This window comes from Nelumbo nucifera, chromosome 5 (genome assembly GCF_055504915.1).
Source record: "Nelumbo nucifera cultivar China Antique chromosome 5, China Antique-T2T, whole genome shotgun sequence".
NCBI lineage: Eukaryota > Viridiplantae > Streptophyta > Magnoliopsida > Proteales > Nelumbonaceae > Nelumbo > Nelumbo nucifera.
The window spans coordinates 45426123-45441828 of NC_142653.1; the positions used below are offsets into that span (position 1 = coordinate 45426123).

The 15706-nt window shown below is 36.5% G+C and overlaps 1 protein-coding gene across 1 annotated transcript; it reads left to right on the top strand.

The window, feature by feature from the left end:
• Positions 1 to 866: 866 nt before the first annotated feature.
• Positions 867 to 14533, top strand: LOC104608531 (O-fucosyltransferase 10-like). The gene is made up of 10 exons (XM_010274561.3): positions 867 to 1587; positions 3812 to 3890; positions 6433 to 6500; positions 6858 to 6946; positions 8088 to 8285; positions 10677 to 10881; positions 10998 to 11165; positions 13172 to 13339; positions 13430 to 13617; positions 13710 to 14533. The coding sequence occupies exons 1-10, from the start codon at positions 1177 to 1179 to the stop codon at positions 13897 to 13899; spliced, it is 1764 nt and encodes a 587-aa protein (XP_010272863.1). The 5' UTR covers positions 867 to 1176; the 3' UTR covers positions 13900 to 14533.
• The last annotated feature ends 1173 nt before the right edge of the window (positions 14534 to 15706 follow it).

Consider the following 15706-nt stretch of genomic DNA (forward strand, 5'->3'; position numbering starts at 1 on the left):
ATGTTGGATCCATGGTTGTTTATTACTAAAGTACCTTAACACTTTTTTGTATAGAAAATAAAGTTGACCAAATAGAGAAAAATGGAGTGGTTGTTTGTGTTTTACAAGGAGAAAAATGGTATTTTTGTTTTTAGTTTCTTTTTTATTAAATTTATTTGAATGGATTTTAGTGTTAAAACTATATTTTCACTTTCATTTCATTGTAGGTCAATTAAGTAAATTGATTGCAAACTATAGAAGATGTTTTAGTAATACATAAATTATAGAATATGTTTTAGTAAATTCATGAAATTATAGGGAGTGTTCTAGTAAATGACCCTAAAAACTTTGTCCAAACCCAATTTAAAACAGCTAGGCCAAGCTAGCCTATTGGGCTATCCGGCCCATGAAGAGGTTTATTGGTGACAGTTCTAATAGTTAGACCGTCCAAACCAATGGCGGATTGAAAACACTATATCAAGGGTCTAAAGAAGAAGGCAATGTTTTCAAAACTGGACTGGACGGTTGGACTAAAAAAACCAGGAAACGGTTCTGTTTTACCCCAAAACTGCTATTTGGTCAAAAATCATTGATTTGGTCAGCGAACCAATGACCCAGATGGTCGAACCATCAAACCTTTCGACCCCAAAACGTTTTTCTGGCTGTTTTTTGAGTTTTTTTAAATTTTTATTATTTTTTATCAGAGCAGGCCGTCCGTTTGGACCATTCAACCCGAGAACCGGACCGGGTTGAATAGTTAGACCGTCCCACAGAGGCACAGAGAGAACTTGTCGGCTCCAAGCCGCGCCGGAGCTGGTCATTTCAGACTTGAACACCAAAGTCTCTCTCTCTCTCTAAAAGCTGTCTCATAACTCATTCTGTAGTTCAAACCCATCTCTTAATTCCGTTCTGCAACTACGGTTCCTCTTGAATGACGGGCATTTTCTCATATCCAAGCTTTTAGCCGCATTCTATCAACAATTCTGTAATCTAGGCTATCTAGTTCCTATGTTGCTCTCGTAAGCTCTTTCTGTCACACTAACACAGACACTGTCTGAGTGTCTGTCACTGTTTCTCTGAGGAAGCCATGCTAGACCTCATCCAACCAGAAGATTTCAAACCCACATTCTCAATCTCTTAAAAATACATAAAAAGAGCTCCATCACTGTTTCATGGTCTCAACCAAACTCTGCAACCATGACAACCAAAGTTCATCTCCAAAGTCTCCTCCCAAATACATATAATGGGTACAGCAGCGAAAGCAGTTCAGATAGCCCACCTTCCTCCCCACGCCCTCTCTCCAAGGTTCCACATTACCGGCGACGTCTTCGTTCTAAGGGCCATTTGGGGGCGGCTGGTCATGGAACTTTCTTTGCATGCGTGCTCTCCCAGCGCAATTTTCGCATTTTCATATTGGTACCAGTGTTCTACATCTCCGGTATGATCATATTCTTAGGTACATTCTCTGTCGTCATGCGCCCCCGCTCTTGTTCTCCTTCTCCCTCTCCTCTTCTTCCTCCTCCGCAGCCGGGCTCGGTGTACCGAAGCCATGAGATTTTCCAAAACCTCTGGCCTGACATTCAATCGGATAATGCCTCTGGAATTGAGGTTGGATTTCTATCTTTCTTTATCTCCCATTTGTTTTTATTCATTTATTTTTTCCAATTCGTTGATTATACATAATGGGTTCTCTCATCTGGTCCTGATGATTGAATGTAGTTGTGCATTGGGTTATTCTGTTTTTTCCCCTTAATTGGTATGAATTGGATTATTCCGTTTCTTTAGTGTATTCAGATTCACGAATACTTCTTGATCTCTGCAATGAGTCGGTTATGAATTGAAACAGAAAAAAGAAAAAAAAATGGAGAAGAAATTCTAGTTTATTGGAGTAGGAAAGAAGAAACAATAGTGTGATTTATCTACCAAAACAGTGACACTAGACGTGCTGTTGACTTGTGAAATTCGTCATTTCATTTACTGCTGGACTTGGTACTTCAAGGTTCACATTTATAATCAAGGAAGATGAAGATAAGAGCGTGGACAATGGAGGAAAACTTCATCTGTTGAGAAAGAAGAGAACCCATTTTGCTGAAAACATCTTTTTTTTGGACGTTTTTTCGGTTTCTTCCACTGTTCATAGGCAAGTAAATTTACATGTCGGTCTCAATACTGAGAAGTTCGTAGGAATTCGGGAACTATGTAACTAATTTCTGCACCTTACCAATTGGGTGGTTCACCTGCAGTTGCACCTAATATGTGCTTTGAAGTGGGATTGAGTGGTACAGAGAATTTAACATACTCTCTCATGTGGTCATGTAACCTACCATACCAAAGTCATCGAGCTTTACAATTGCTTTCCTTAATCTGTAAGATGTTTCATACTTAAAAACATTGTTCATTCCATGGTCATCTTATTATTAGGGATATTTTATGACTGACACAATTGTTAAAAATTTGATGACTGGCAAGCAATGCCAGGATGCATCTTCAGGCTCTAGTTCTGTGACAGACATGAGGGTAAGCTTTGAAGTGGAGCTCAAATTAGAGTGATGCTCCATAGCTGTTTTTTAGCATTTTGATTTTGAGTTATATGTCTATACTAGCTATGATTTCTAAGTTATAGAATGAAAAAAAATTAAGTATTAATAATGTCCATGAGAAAATGGATGGGGTGACAACATTTTTTGAAATGGTCATATGGTGTTCTGTTAAGATTCAAAGATTCAAGAAGATAATTAAACATTGACCAATTTCTCCTTGTTTACATAAGCAGCGAGTTAGAAGAGGTCCTTCCTTTCCCCCATCCTTCAACTGAAATAAAATATCTTTATCGTCTCAATAAATCTACTAATAACTGAATGGAGCAATAGTTCTCTATGATGTTTAGTTTATTTATTCCTTGTGGAAGTAACAAAGATAGAAGAATTGGGAGAAAGATAGGTAAAGTGGAAGAGAAGGAAATGCCCACATTAAGGTGGAATTTGGTTCGTCAGTAGGTCTATTATCAACCTGAGCCCATTTATATTTTGACAAAAATCCAACCTGAGCCCATCCAAGTTGCACCTATTACTTATCACATTAGTTACCCAAACCCATTCAAATTTTGAAAAAAAAAAATCCAATCCAAGCCCTTCCAAGTTGCACCCCTGACTTATCAAAAGGTAACTTATCACATAGTTACTTATCATTAGTCATAAGCAAATTTTTTTTTTTTTTGTTTTTAACTTAACCTAATTTATTTAAGCTTACTTATTGAAGATATTTTCTAGATGGAAAACCAAGCTTACTTTTCTACTGATATCTACTGATGATCATCAATTGATATCAGTAGAAAAGTTATTTCTTTTGTGAACCAAATGCCTCCTAACTTAATTGGAAATTCTCATGTATGCTTGCTTTAATATCATACAATTATGACAAAAATAAAATGAAAAGGAATTCTTACTAAATTTTGTTGAATTTATTAAAAAATAAAATACATGCTAATAGTGGCCTACACAATGGGCTTTTTATGCCTAGAGGCGAGTTTTCTTGCATTAGAGCATCTTTTTATGAAACTATTGTTACGTGGTTTATCTATTTTGGTTGAAGAATGTAATTACCATTAAATATAATTGCTTTGACATTTACCTATATCCCCATAGTAGTTATATAATTGAACAAGTGTAATAAGCATAGACAGAATGGAAACTGGTGAACAGAATATAGTAGTTAGAGACTTCTTACAGAGAAAGTTACTGAAATTGTCTGTGCATGCATGTGTCTGTGTGGCTGCATGCACATGTACAAGAATGTTTAATGATTAACTGAGAAGTCTGTTGCTTCTTTGTAGCTGTCCTCTGTATGGAGATATAGCAAGAAGCTAAAAGAGCAGAAACCTTGTACAAATGCTACTCCTAGACAACATTCTGGTATGTACATATACTCCAACTACTGTTTACTTCTCCATTTATCTTCTTTTATCATGGGAAAATAATGTATGGTCTTTCTACTATATAATTTAGTTCTCAATTCTATAACTGCAATTTGTTATCTTTAGCAAGTTTCTCAAAAACTATAACAATCACAAAGTAAATCAAATCAATGATGGCTGCATTTTGTTGCACATAAAAATAAGGAAATCAAACAAATTTCTAGAAAATGATATTCAACCGGAAAAATTTCCTAATTTTTCTGGTGGTTGGTTTGGGAAAAAATATGAATGCTTGAGAAATACATAGGTGCTATGAAATGTAAGTTGAGAGGGATGGGAAGTAAGTGTGGATGGAACGGAAGGTTTTAAATTTATGAAGAAACTTCAGTGGATTAAAACCAATGTAAAAACTTCGAAAAAACAAGTGGTTGGCATAATTTGGGAGAAGAAACACCTACCATCACAAATTGAAGATCTGGACAAAGGAAGAAGGTAGGGATTTGTTTGGAGAAAATCTGCTTTGAAGAAAGGATGGAAATAGAATTTCAAGAAATTGAAATCTAGTGGAAGCAAAATTAAGATGCAAATGGATCAAAGAAGGTGATGGAAATACCAAATAGTACCATGCAATGGCAAATGGTAGGGAAAAGACAAACCTGAAGTCTATCCAAGATCAGTGTTTAAATTAGGAATTGTGAAGTAAGTTGATATGATGTTACTTGGAGTACTTTGAAGCTCTACCAATCAGTGTTTAAATTAGGAAATAGAAAGAGGTACTGAGTTCAATCTTGTCCCATTTGATTAGGGTGACCCTCTACTAATCAAAAACAAACAAAACAAAATGAGATCACAGTGACCTTTTGACCCTTTGAGGAGGAAGAAGTCAGAAAATCTATTTATTGGATGATTAGAGTGACTCATTGAGGGTGACCCTCCACAGGTTTTCATTGGTTTTTCGAAAGAATGCTTGGAAACAATTAAGGATGATCTAATGAAGGTTTTTGGAGAATTTCATAATAGAGGTAAATTTTGCAAAGCACTGAAGGCTACATTTATTTGCCGGATCCCAAAGAGGTCAGGAACAACTTTACCTGCTGATTTAGGCCAATAAATTTTGTAACTAGCCATTACAAAATCATTGCAAAGGTGCTGCCATTGTGACTTGTGACTAAGGAAAATTCTACATTTTATTGTTTTCCTCCTTAGGGTGCATTTTTAAAGGGAGGAAAAATTCTTGATCTGATCTTAATTGAAAATGGGGCTGTTGATGATATCAGGAAGAAAGGTTTTGCTTGCAAATTGGGTTTGTAGAAGGCTTTTGATCAGTGTAGTTGGGGTTTTCAAAGATGCATCTTGGTTAAAATGGGGTTTAAAAGGAGGTGGATAAAATAGATTATGGGTTGCATAGCCTCGGCATATTTCTCTCCTAATTAATAGATCTCCAAAAGATTTCTTAGAGCATATAGGGGTTTACAAGGAGACCTATTGTCACTAATACTTTTTGTTTTAGTAGTTGGGATTCTTATAAGACTACTGTAGAGTAGGTGTTCGGATTCTTATAAGACCTGCAGGTGACATCAGAAATTTGAAAATTATGCGACAGGTTGTACTCTTGTAGAGTAGGTGTTGGGGTTGAGGATAAACCTATCTGAATGTAACCTTGTGGGGATCATGAAAAGTTTAGAAGTAGAATATTGTGCAAGGATTCTAGTTTGTAGAGTGGAGGAATAATGACCCATTAGATGTCTTGGACGGAAAACTGGCAATCCTACAGCTGAATGCTTTTGAGATGCTGTGGTAGGGAGGCTTTTGTAAAAAATGGTGGCTTAGAAGAAAAAAAAAACTATTTTTTGTTGGGGGAAAGGGTTGTACTTATTAAATTGGGTGCATTTCCTTTCAGTTTTGAAGGTACTAATAAGAATGATTAATAAAGTAGAGAAAACCATTTGAGACTTCCTGTGGGAACCAGGTGACTCCAAAAGAATAATTACCTAGTTAACTTGAAAAGTTGTTTACTGAAGCAAGATTGATGGTGGTTTGGAGCTAGGAAGGGCGACAATAAAACTATACCTTACTTGGGAAGTAGCCATGGAAATTTTTGTCAGAATCACTTTCTCTATGGTACTCAATCATTAAAAACAAATACAGGCTCCTGCACAAAAGTTGGATAGCGACCCCATAAACAGAGTAATGTTACATAGTCCATAGAAGGCCATATCCACAATCTATCCCATTGAAAGGACCAACCCTCTGTTTGAAAAATGACCTGTAGAAAATTAGAAGGAATGTCAATTTCCCTACAACTACTACTACTTTCTGGGAAATATTTGTTTCTGATGGCCGTTTTATGTGCAATCAAACACCAAAAAAATAGCATCTTATGTGAAACTCTTTTATTTTCCTTTATTTTTTACAAGCAACCAAATGGGTCAATGAAAAAACTGTGGAATCAGAAGTACAATAATACATTCCAAGGAATAATAACAGAGATAATTATAGGTGTTTTTATTAGATAACTGACGTTCTCCATTAACTCTCAGGATCTCCTGCGCCTATTGGTTACTTGATTGTTGAGGCTAATGGTGGTCTTAATCAACAACGCACATCGGTATGTAACTATATTGGGTATGGGTGGCCATTTTGATGCTTGAGTCACCAAATTATTTGAGATACACATCTTTTTGCATGAGCTCCAAGCTGGATTTCTTTGCTCTATGTCCTTGCAAATGCACACCTATACCCTAACATTCACGACACCATATTAGTTTGAAAATGCGAGGATAAAATCAGAAAAAAGGATGTTGAACTGCCAAAGGAAAAAGGGAAAGGGGCAAGGAAAGGAGAGGAAAAAAGAAAAATGAAAAATTTCAGAAATTCTAATGCTATGCATAATGTGATGCATTTTTATATTATATCTCTGCATATGATGTTTGTTCCTCATATTTGTTAAATTGTCTGCTGGCAGATCTGCAATGCAGTCGCTGTGGCAGGGCTTTTGAATGCAATACTGGTCATCCCACAATTGAATTTCCACAGTGTTTGGAAGGATCCGAGGTGAATGAACTGTTTTTCTTCTTTTCTCATCTTGTTGGCATAATTGCATTATTGATCAATTGTGCATAGAATTTTGATGAAAATAGAGGGGATGCATAGATTCAAGTCTTTTAATCTTATATGAATATACTATGGATGAATTTATATTTTAAAGTGATGTTAAAAGATGCCTATAATATGAGAGAAGGAAGAATGGGACACAATCTTGGGTTACCTTGTTTTTTGTTTTGCTTGCAGACAACTGAATGAGATATTCAAGTATTGCAAAATGACTATGTAATGTGACAAGGAAATCTGTTTGGGGGGATGGTGTTCTAATATTATGTTTAAGTTGAACATTTTGAATACAAGCTTCAAATTTGATGCAGGTTATTACTTATTCCCTCTTCCAGTTTGTTTTATCATCCATTGTGTTTTCTTTTTACTTATGTTTTATTCTTCTACTACAAGCTTTACTCTAGATTGGGGGACATCCAATTGCAACTTCCATACAGATCTCCTTTTATACTTAGCTCAGCAATCCTTCTCCCAGCCTTCTGATTAGTTGGCAATTATACACAGGAAATGTAATTAAAGAAAGGGAAACAAACTATCAAATTGTTGTTAGATACTATTACTTTGAACATTCATGTACTAATTAACCAGATAGCATAAGAGTCCAGGGTTGGATTATATGTTGTGGCTCATTCATTCTTCTAATTTCTTTTCCACAACTTTTAGTTGTATGTTCTATGGTTGTTTATTCCTTTTATCCTTTTTTGACAAGTTCTGTAGCTAGCAAAGGAAAAAAGAACAGAGAGGCAGATACACAATACAAGTTTGGTTTTGCAGCTAATTTATTACTTGTACAACTAAAAGACCCCCTTAGAAATAAAAAAAATTATTTCATGATTAGTGAAATTCAGCCGTTCAAAATCCACTAAAATGGAATCTCGGAAAACCATAACAGTGAATTAAGGATTTCTTATGTTAATTTGGATTGTTTTAAACTTTTTTTATCAGAAAAGGTATGGATTGTTTTAAACTATTAACCAAAATTATAAAAATAAACTGAAAAGTAAAATTATTATTTTTACTTATAGTAATTGTTTCTTATGATAAATTTCATAGCTTCTTAGTAATATTATCTATGACTTTGCAGTGACTTTAGCGATATCTATGATGAGTACCACTTTGTGACTGCACTTAAAGGCCATGTGAAGGTTGTTCAGCAACTACCTGAGGTATTGATGGAAAGATATGATTACAACATCAGTAATGTCCCAAACTTCAAAGTCAAGGCTTGGTCTGAAACAAGTTATTACATGGGACAAGTTTATCCTATTTTGCAAAAGAAAGGGTATGTACTAAATCACATCTATTTTTAATTCCCTTCTGTGGCCTGGAGGTGGGATCAGTATGTTGGGTACTTCTATTACCAAGACCAAGAGGATCAACAATTGTAATATAGAATGGTGGTTTTAACTCCTTTTCATGCCTTGATATTGATATGGCCAGTCAACTCAACAAAGCCTCAATTGGATCCTCTTTTGTCATTACACTCAATCAGGTCTCAACTGATATGGTATGGTCATGGTGCTGCGCATAGACAACCAATGACTACACCATTGAGGAGTGAATTGGTACAAATAGAAGGCTCTAACAGATCAAGGAGAAGACCAAAGAAAATGTGGTCTGAAGTGGTAAAAAATGATTTAAAAGCTTAAAATTTGACAGAAAACATCACACTTAATAGAGCAAAATGGTGACTTGGTGAGACAATTCATGTAGCTGACTTGAAATGGTTTGGGTTAAGGGTGAGTTCAATTAAGCAATGTTGTAAGACTTGGATTCAACTAAAAGCTGGAATACTCAACGGGTCATGGTTTTACTGGTTAACTGGGCAGTTAGCATGTTAAACTCATGAAAATCATCATTTAAACAGGACCCAGAAAAGGTTACTAATTCCAGTTTTTCCAATCCGACTGTCTTGTCTGACCTGAGTCTTACAACACTGGAGTTGAGTATAGTTAATCAGGATGTAATTGATTACTCAATTAAGGTACATAAGAAGCTTGGTTTACAACTCCTGGGAGGACATCAGCATGGTAAAAGAGTTTCTTAGAAGATTGGAGCAGAGAGTAGTAATATATTGAATGCTATTGATCAACCACTGGATGGGACTGAGAAGTCACTGCATATTCCTAATGATGGTGAATTTATGAAAGGAAGAGGCAAGGGTCTAGGGTAAAGCATTTTGGGCTGTTCAAGAATCGGTATATATGGTCCCAAAGCACATAAAGGAGGTTCCAAGTTTTTTTTTTTTTTTGAGAGAAGGTAAGGCAATGTTGTAATAATGTGTTTATAACTCAGATTACAACTTTATTGCCTATGCCAGCCCAAAATTTGGTGTGGAATTATCCAAATAATGTGGAATAGTAAAAAAACTGATCGTGTGGGACCTTGTTGAACTGTTCTTTGACTGATATCCATGAATGCAGAGAAGCCCTTGCCTTCTGGCACAACTCATCCAAGCCCCTGCTCCTCCCTTCAAATATTCTCCTGTTCCTCTCCTTCCACAGTGCCCAAATATTGCTGAAGGTATTGTGTTCCAAAGCAATTTCCCCATCTTATTTAAACCCAGAATCTTCCAGGATTTCACCACCACAGAGAGGCTTCTAGGTTGACACCGACACATGTTCAACCTCCTGTGGAAATGATTAAATAAGGATCTAGCTACTTTACAGTAAAAAAAGAAATGGTCAGCTGACTCTGTCTCCTGGCCACACAAGAAACAATCCAAACAATCCAGGACCAAGCCTCTCCTGTCTAACTGTTCTTTCGACAGACATTTGCCCTTCACATCTGACCACATGAAAAAGATTACCTTGGTTGGGACTTGAGGAAGCCAAATGACCCTCCATGGGAAGCCCCGAGGGAGGGGGGGCTCTAGGTGGTCATATTTTATCTTTTATGCTTGTATGTGTGAGTTTGTTTTGTTTTATTTTATATTTTGTGCTTCTCATCTGTAGTGTGGTGCATATTTCTTTCTACTTTCTGTCTTATTTTGGTGGTTGATGTTTGATCTTCTGTGTGTACTTCTATCTATCTGGTTCTATCTCTAGATATCTAGGACCCCTGCACTATGTAATTTCTAATAGTAGGGTATTGATCAAGAACAAGGTACAGTACAGCATAAAGCTGGACAAAAGTAAAGAAAAACAAAAACAAAAAAAATCAGGTTTGCTGCTACTCCCTTGGTGCTTGGCTCTGGTGTCACCCTTCCCCATGGTTGACTCTCCATACCTGTCCTTCAGTTAACAAGTTGGTCAAGGCATTAGCCAATCTAGAAATCCACCAGAACATGGCTTTCAGAGTGGAGGCTAAGGCCTTTATCATCCTAATAATTAAGGGCCAATGACCCTCTTTTGAATTTGTTAAGATTGCCATACGTTACTAAATGGGGGTGTACCTTCATGGTAGATATATACAGATCCGGGTAAACTAAATGATAGGATTTCCCCTTAAAATAATTATGTCTAACAGTGAAAGTAGGCTGATGGTCCATGTCTCTTGAAAAAAATATTAGAGCACTTAAAAGATACTACAAAACCATACGGCTTTATTTATGCAGCTTCTGGTCAAAATGATCAAGTAGACACATTCTTTCATCATTCTTTCCTTTCTAGTGGAAATTTGAAGTTTATAATTTACATAAAACCTTTCTTACTGGTTTGCTTGGCTGATGTAGAGTTATCCGCATAGCACCCTTTGCAAACAGATTGGCAATGGAAGTTCCTCATAATATTCAATTTCTTAGATGCTTAGCCAATTATAAAGCATTGAGATTCTCTGTTCATATTGCAACATTAGCAAAGAAGTTGGTTAACCGTATGATCAAGAAGAGCTCAAGGACTGGTGGGAAGTATGTATCTGTTCACCTTCGTTTTGAGGAGGTATACAAACATTCCATTGATGTGTTGAATAAGTCTTGATCCTTTAAATTTATGATTATTGAGGAATTGTAATTTTTCTGGATGGACTCAGCTTGCTATTTCTTTACAATTTGTAGGACATGGTTGCATTTTCATGCTGTGTATATGATGGAGGAGAGAGTGAAAAGTTAAAAATGGATTTCATTCGTCAACAGGGGTGGAGAGGAAAGTTTACACGTGAAGGCCGTATTGACAGACCTGATCACAATCGGATCAATGGCAAATGCCCTCTGACTCCCTTGGAGGTAACTATAAGCTGTATCTTTTGTTTTTGTTTTGGATGTTAGAAAAAGTATACAGTTTTTAATTCTGTTGACTTTTTTTTCTTTTACTTTCGGAATGCAATTTAAATCTTAATCAATGTTTAGGAAACCGGACCGGATTGGACGGTTGGACCAAGGTTCAAAGTATCAACACAATACACCTGATATGGGGTGTATCCTTGCATTTTCAAACAGCCAATACACAGTGGTGTATCAATACTTTGAACCATGGATCGGACTGGTTGAACTGTGATCTTCAGTCACACCCCAAGAACTGGAATTGTTAAAAATCTGGTGAAAACTGGCTGACTGGCCATTTAACTGGAAAATTGGTGAACCGGTCCTGGTTTCATGAAACTTCCCAGGCCATTAAATAATTGAAATTTTCGAAACATGGACAAGACTTGAACCGATGACCTCTTATTTTCAAATATTGCTTAATTACCATTAATCCACTTCTTTATTTGTGTTCATTAATGACTCTTTATTGTATATATTACTTTGCTACACATATTTTAAAGAAAATGTGAATTAAGTGGCTTGAGCCTTGGTAATTTGCTTTAAAAATTAAAGAACTTTCCATCCATCCACCATATTTAAGTATGATAAAAGTTGTAAAATATATAATATATAGTATATATCACTTGTAGTATATATACATATATGCCACGTCATCACGGTTTGACCTCTGGTTTGACCCCGGTTGAACCTCTGACCTGTGAGCCTCTCCCTTTTCCAGTTCCATACCCGGTCCGTCTCTCTGAACATTGATCTAACTATCAGCTATATATAAAATAGATAAGTTTTTGGCATATGGTAGTTTTGGATAAGTCATTCCCTGGTTTCATGCACATAGATGATGCTAGCTGGGTGGAGAATTGATAATATTGTATAACACAAAAGGAAGTGTTAACATATCTATCAATAAAAGGAAGTGCTAACATATAAAAAGCTATGCAAAATATGGTTGGATATTTTCTTGAATTAGTGAACCAGTTGAATCTAGCAGTTTCATGCCAGTTTGAATTTAAGGATTTCAGACCTCTATGGATGGGGAAATCTTAAGGGTCATTTCTTGGTGAGATGGTAAAATCTTAGGATGACAAGAGTGACAGAATAGATCAAGTCTGTGCTAAAAATGCCAGAGGTCAGGTCCATACCAGTCCATTCCTCACAAGACCCTGGATAAGCTCTGGGACTAGCATTAAGTACTGGCCTTTCTTTCTACCATGCATATAACAAACCATTATGGCTGTTCTTTATTGTGATTTTCTTGACCACTTTTTTGATACTAGAGGACCATTTGATAATGGCTGGAGTGAATGACTTGTTTCTTTGTCTTTAGTGATCAAATACTTAAATAATAAAATATTTGATGGCATATTAGTTGATCCAATTTCAGCTTCGGCCATTAATGAGCGTACAACCTCCTTAAAATCTTGTTGGCTAAAAGATAAAACAATAAGTCATTTAATTCTGCCACTTCATCTGTTTATCAAATGGCCCCTAAAAGGCCATTAGCCATTGGTGGTACTACCGGCTTCTGGGGTTGTGGTAGGGGTATGCTGGATATTGACCTAGACCTTGGCTTTTTTTTTTTCTTTTTTTTTTTAATTTTTTTTTGGCGCAAAGTGGCCACTCTCAGACTCAATCCTGTGTTGCGCCCATCAAATGAGATTTTACCATTACACCATTTCTTTATTATTTAAACAACTCTAAAATAAAACCTCAGTGAGCATAAACTAAACAAGTTAACGAAGATTCCAATATTTAATGATTTGCATGTTATGGGAAAATGTGATACACTCCAAGCCCCACAAATACTTGATGATAAAACTTTTCCACTCATATAACTATTGTGAAATGTGTTTATCAGATGGTTTTACCTACTTGTTTACTTTATCATGCCACAACTTCCTTTCACATGGATTCATACATCATGTATGTTTATAACCCTCTTTCTCAAAATTTGTTACTTGTCAGGATAGGTGGGAATGATGCTGAGGGGTATGGGCTTTGATAACAATACTTCAATTTATCTGGCGTCTGGGAAGATATATGATGGGGAAAGGAATTTAGCTCCTTTACTTAAGATGTTTCCCCTTCTACAGAGCAAGGAGTCCCTTGCAACCCCAGAGGAGCTTGCTTCTTTTCAGGTAATATTTCTTTCTAGCACTATAAGACATGTCACTTTGCTAAATCTTGTCTTTATCTCCACATTTATATATTTTTTGGTTTCTTTATAGGGATTTTCTTCAAGGATGGCTGCTTTGGACTACACGGTTTGCTTATTTAGTGAAGTTTTTGTGACAACCCAAGGTGGTAACTTCCCACATCACCTGATGGGCCATAGACGGTTTTTGTATGGACATGCCAAGACCATCAGGCCAGACAAACATAAACTAGTTGTTCTGCTGCATAACACTAGTATTAGGTCATCTCTCTCTCTCTCTCTCTCTCTCTCTTGCTCTCAATATTTATCTATCTAGTGATTTTAATCTGTCTCTATATCGTTGACTTGTACAGCTGGAAAGATTTCAAAGAGCATATGGATGAAATGCTCGTGGATAGTGATCACAAGGGGATAACTGTGCCTACAACTGAAAAAGAGAGGAAACGTTCTTCCATATATGCTTATCCTTTTCCAGAGTGTAGGTGTTTGCATGGACAGCAAAATTCAAGCGTTTGGTCTGCCAAGAGCATTCCATTCTCTTAGCCACCAACTCCAAGCCATGGTCTAGGAATACAGTGCGGTCTCCCTGCTGCAGTCTACCATTCATTCCCATTTTTGACTACTACAACCCACATCAAGCCCCGCCCCACTTTTGGCACGCTTTTTAAACTGCCACCAACCATGGGTGACAAAGTCCGCAGTGCAGAGGTGGTTGAGTCACTACAGCTGTATTGATGATAAGCAGGTTTTTTGATATTGAGAATGGGGATTCCTTTTTTCTTGTTTTACTACAACATGGAGGCTGGATGGTTATGTACAGGTAGGTCCAAGAATTTGAGGGACGTCTAAGGATTGATTGAATCGTTTGTCATGTTACATGTGTGGTGGGTCCTTTATAAAACCAAAATTTGTGCAAAAAGCTTGGATGGTTTCAGGCAAAATTGGATCCAAGATGATACCCACTTAAAGCTCTTTTTGAAAGTCGTTTTCCCAATGTATCTTTTAACATCTTTTGTCTGTAACATATACTTGTGCTCAAAAACATACTTTTCAGCAATCTTCCTGAGTTTGAGTCAGTGGATGAAAAACTGGGTTTGTAGATTTATGTACTGGTCTGCTACATATATGGTATGGGTAGAGCTGTTAATGCATGAAGTGGCCTTATAACATGAATTTAGCATGGTTTCAAGAATAGTTTTGGAACTTTGCCTAAGTTAGCTTGTGTCATAAAAAACATGGATGTTTGCATTGATTACATTATCAATTATACAGGGTTCAATTACACAGCCATGAGGTCAGAAGAATCAAAAACTTTTTGATGTTCTAATTTTAGAAGTCTGATATTTTTTTTCCACTTTAGTAGTGCTTAGTTTTTATTAGACTAGGATACGATTTGATTAATGTTCTTTTGGATTAATTTGTCTATTTACAATATATAAGATTTTTGTTTCAATAAATTGTGGATATGCATCAATAGTGTACTGATTTATTAAGTTTTAAATCAAACCAGATTCAAATAGGATACCTGGATACATGAATGAATCAAATATAAATCTGTTCTCTATTACATGCCCATTGGATATTGAATCACATTTGGATGTTTTGGATTCTTAGTGGATTGGGTTCATATATGCCCCTATCTGAATTTAGTTGGATCCATTTTCATCCCTATGTTTTATATTAAGGAGCTTTTGGTCTTGCATATATATGTATTTATAGGTAGATTGGGCTTGGGTTGAGTTGGCCTCTAAAGCTGATTGGGTTGAGCTCGATCAGGGCTGGTGTAATCTGTCAACCCAAGTATACCTGCCTACCTGGTCTAACTGAAGTTTAAGGTTGCTTTTCTTATTTTTTTTCTCTTTTTTTTTTTTTTTTTTTTTTTATAACTGGAGTTTTAGTCTTTCACAAACAGAAAACTCCGACATGAACTGTCACCAGTTCTATGTTCAGTAATGGCTACACTTACCGAGAAATTTCATTCAGCATGATACAAAGCTCCAAAAGAGACCAAAACAGGAAAAAAAAAAGCCAATACGAGACAATCAAAGTTGCAAATTATCAGGTTCCGGCCTTCCGGACATCCTCAAACAGAATGGTCCCTTGTTATACCCACCGTTGCAACTTTACAAGAGAATCAGCCAAGGCGTTAGCCTCCCTGTGAACTCAACTGAACGAGCTGTTCAACTTGGAAACTAACGCCTATGCCTGTCTTGCCAACGGCTTAAACTTCCAAGGGATTTACTAGTGTTTGGCATCGGTGCTGTGTACCGTTTTGAAACGGTGCTGGTAACACAGCACCAAGGGATTTACTGGGTGCTTATTTTTTGTTTGGAAATGGTGCTGCCACATG

What these genes read in the sequence shown, in the direction of transcription:
- LOC104608531 (XM_010274561.3), top strand. Translation starts at nt 1,177, where the DNA reads ATGACAACCAAAGTTCATCTCCAAAGTCTCCTCCCAAATACATATAAT. An exon ending in AGTGTTTGGAAGGATCCGAG is followed by an intron (nt 6,947 to 8,087) that starts GTGAATGAACTG and finishes ATGACTTTGCAG; the next exon opens with TGACTTTAGCGATATCTATG. An exon ending in CCTATTTTGCAAAAGAAAGG is followed by an intron (nt 8,286 to 10,676) that starts GTATGTACTAAA and finishes TGGCTGATGTAG; the next exon opens with AGTTATCCGCATAGCACCCT.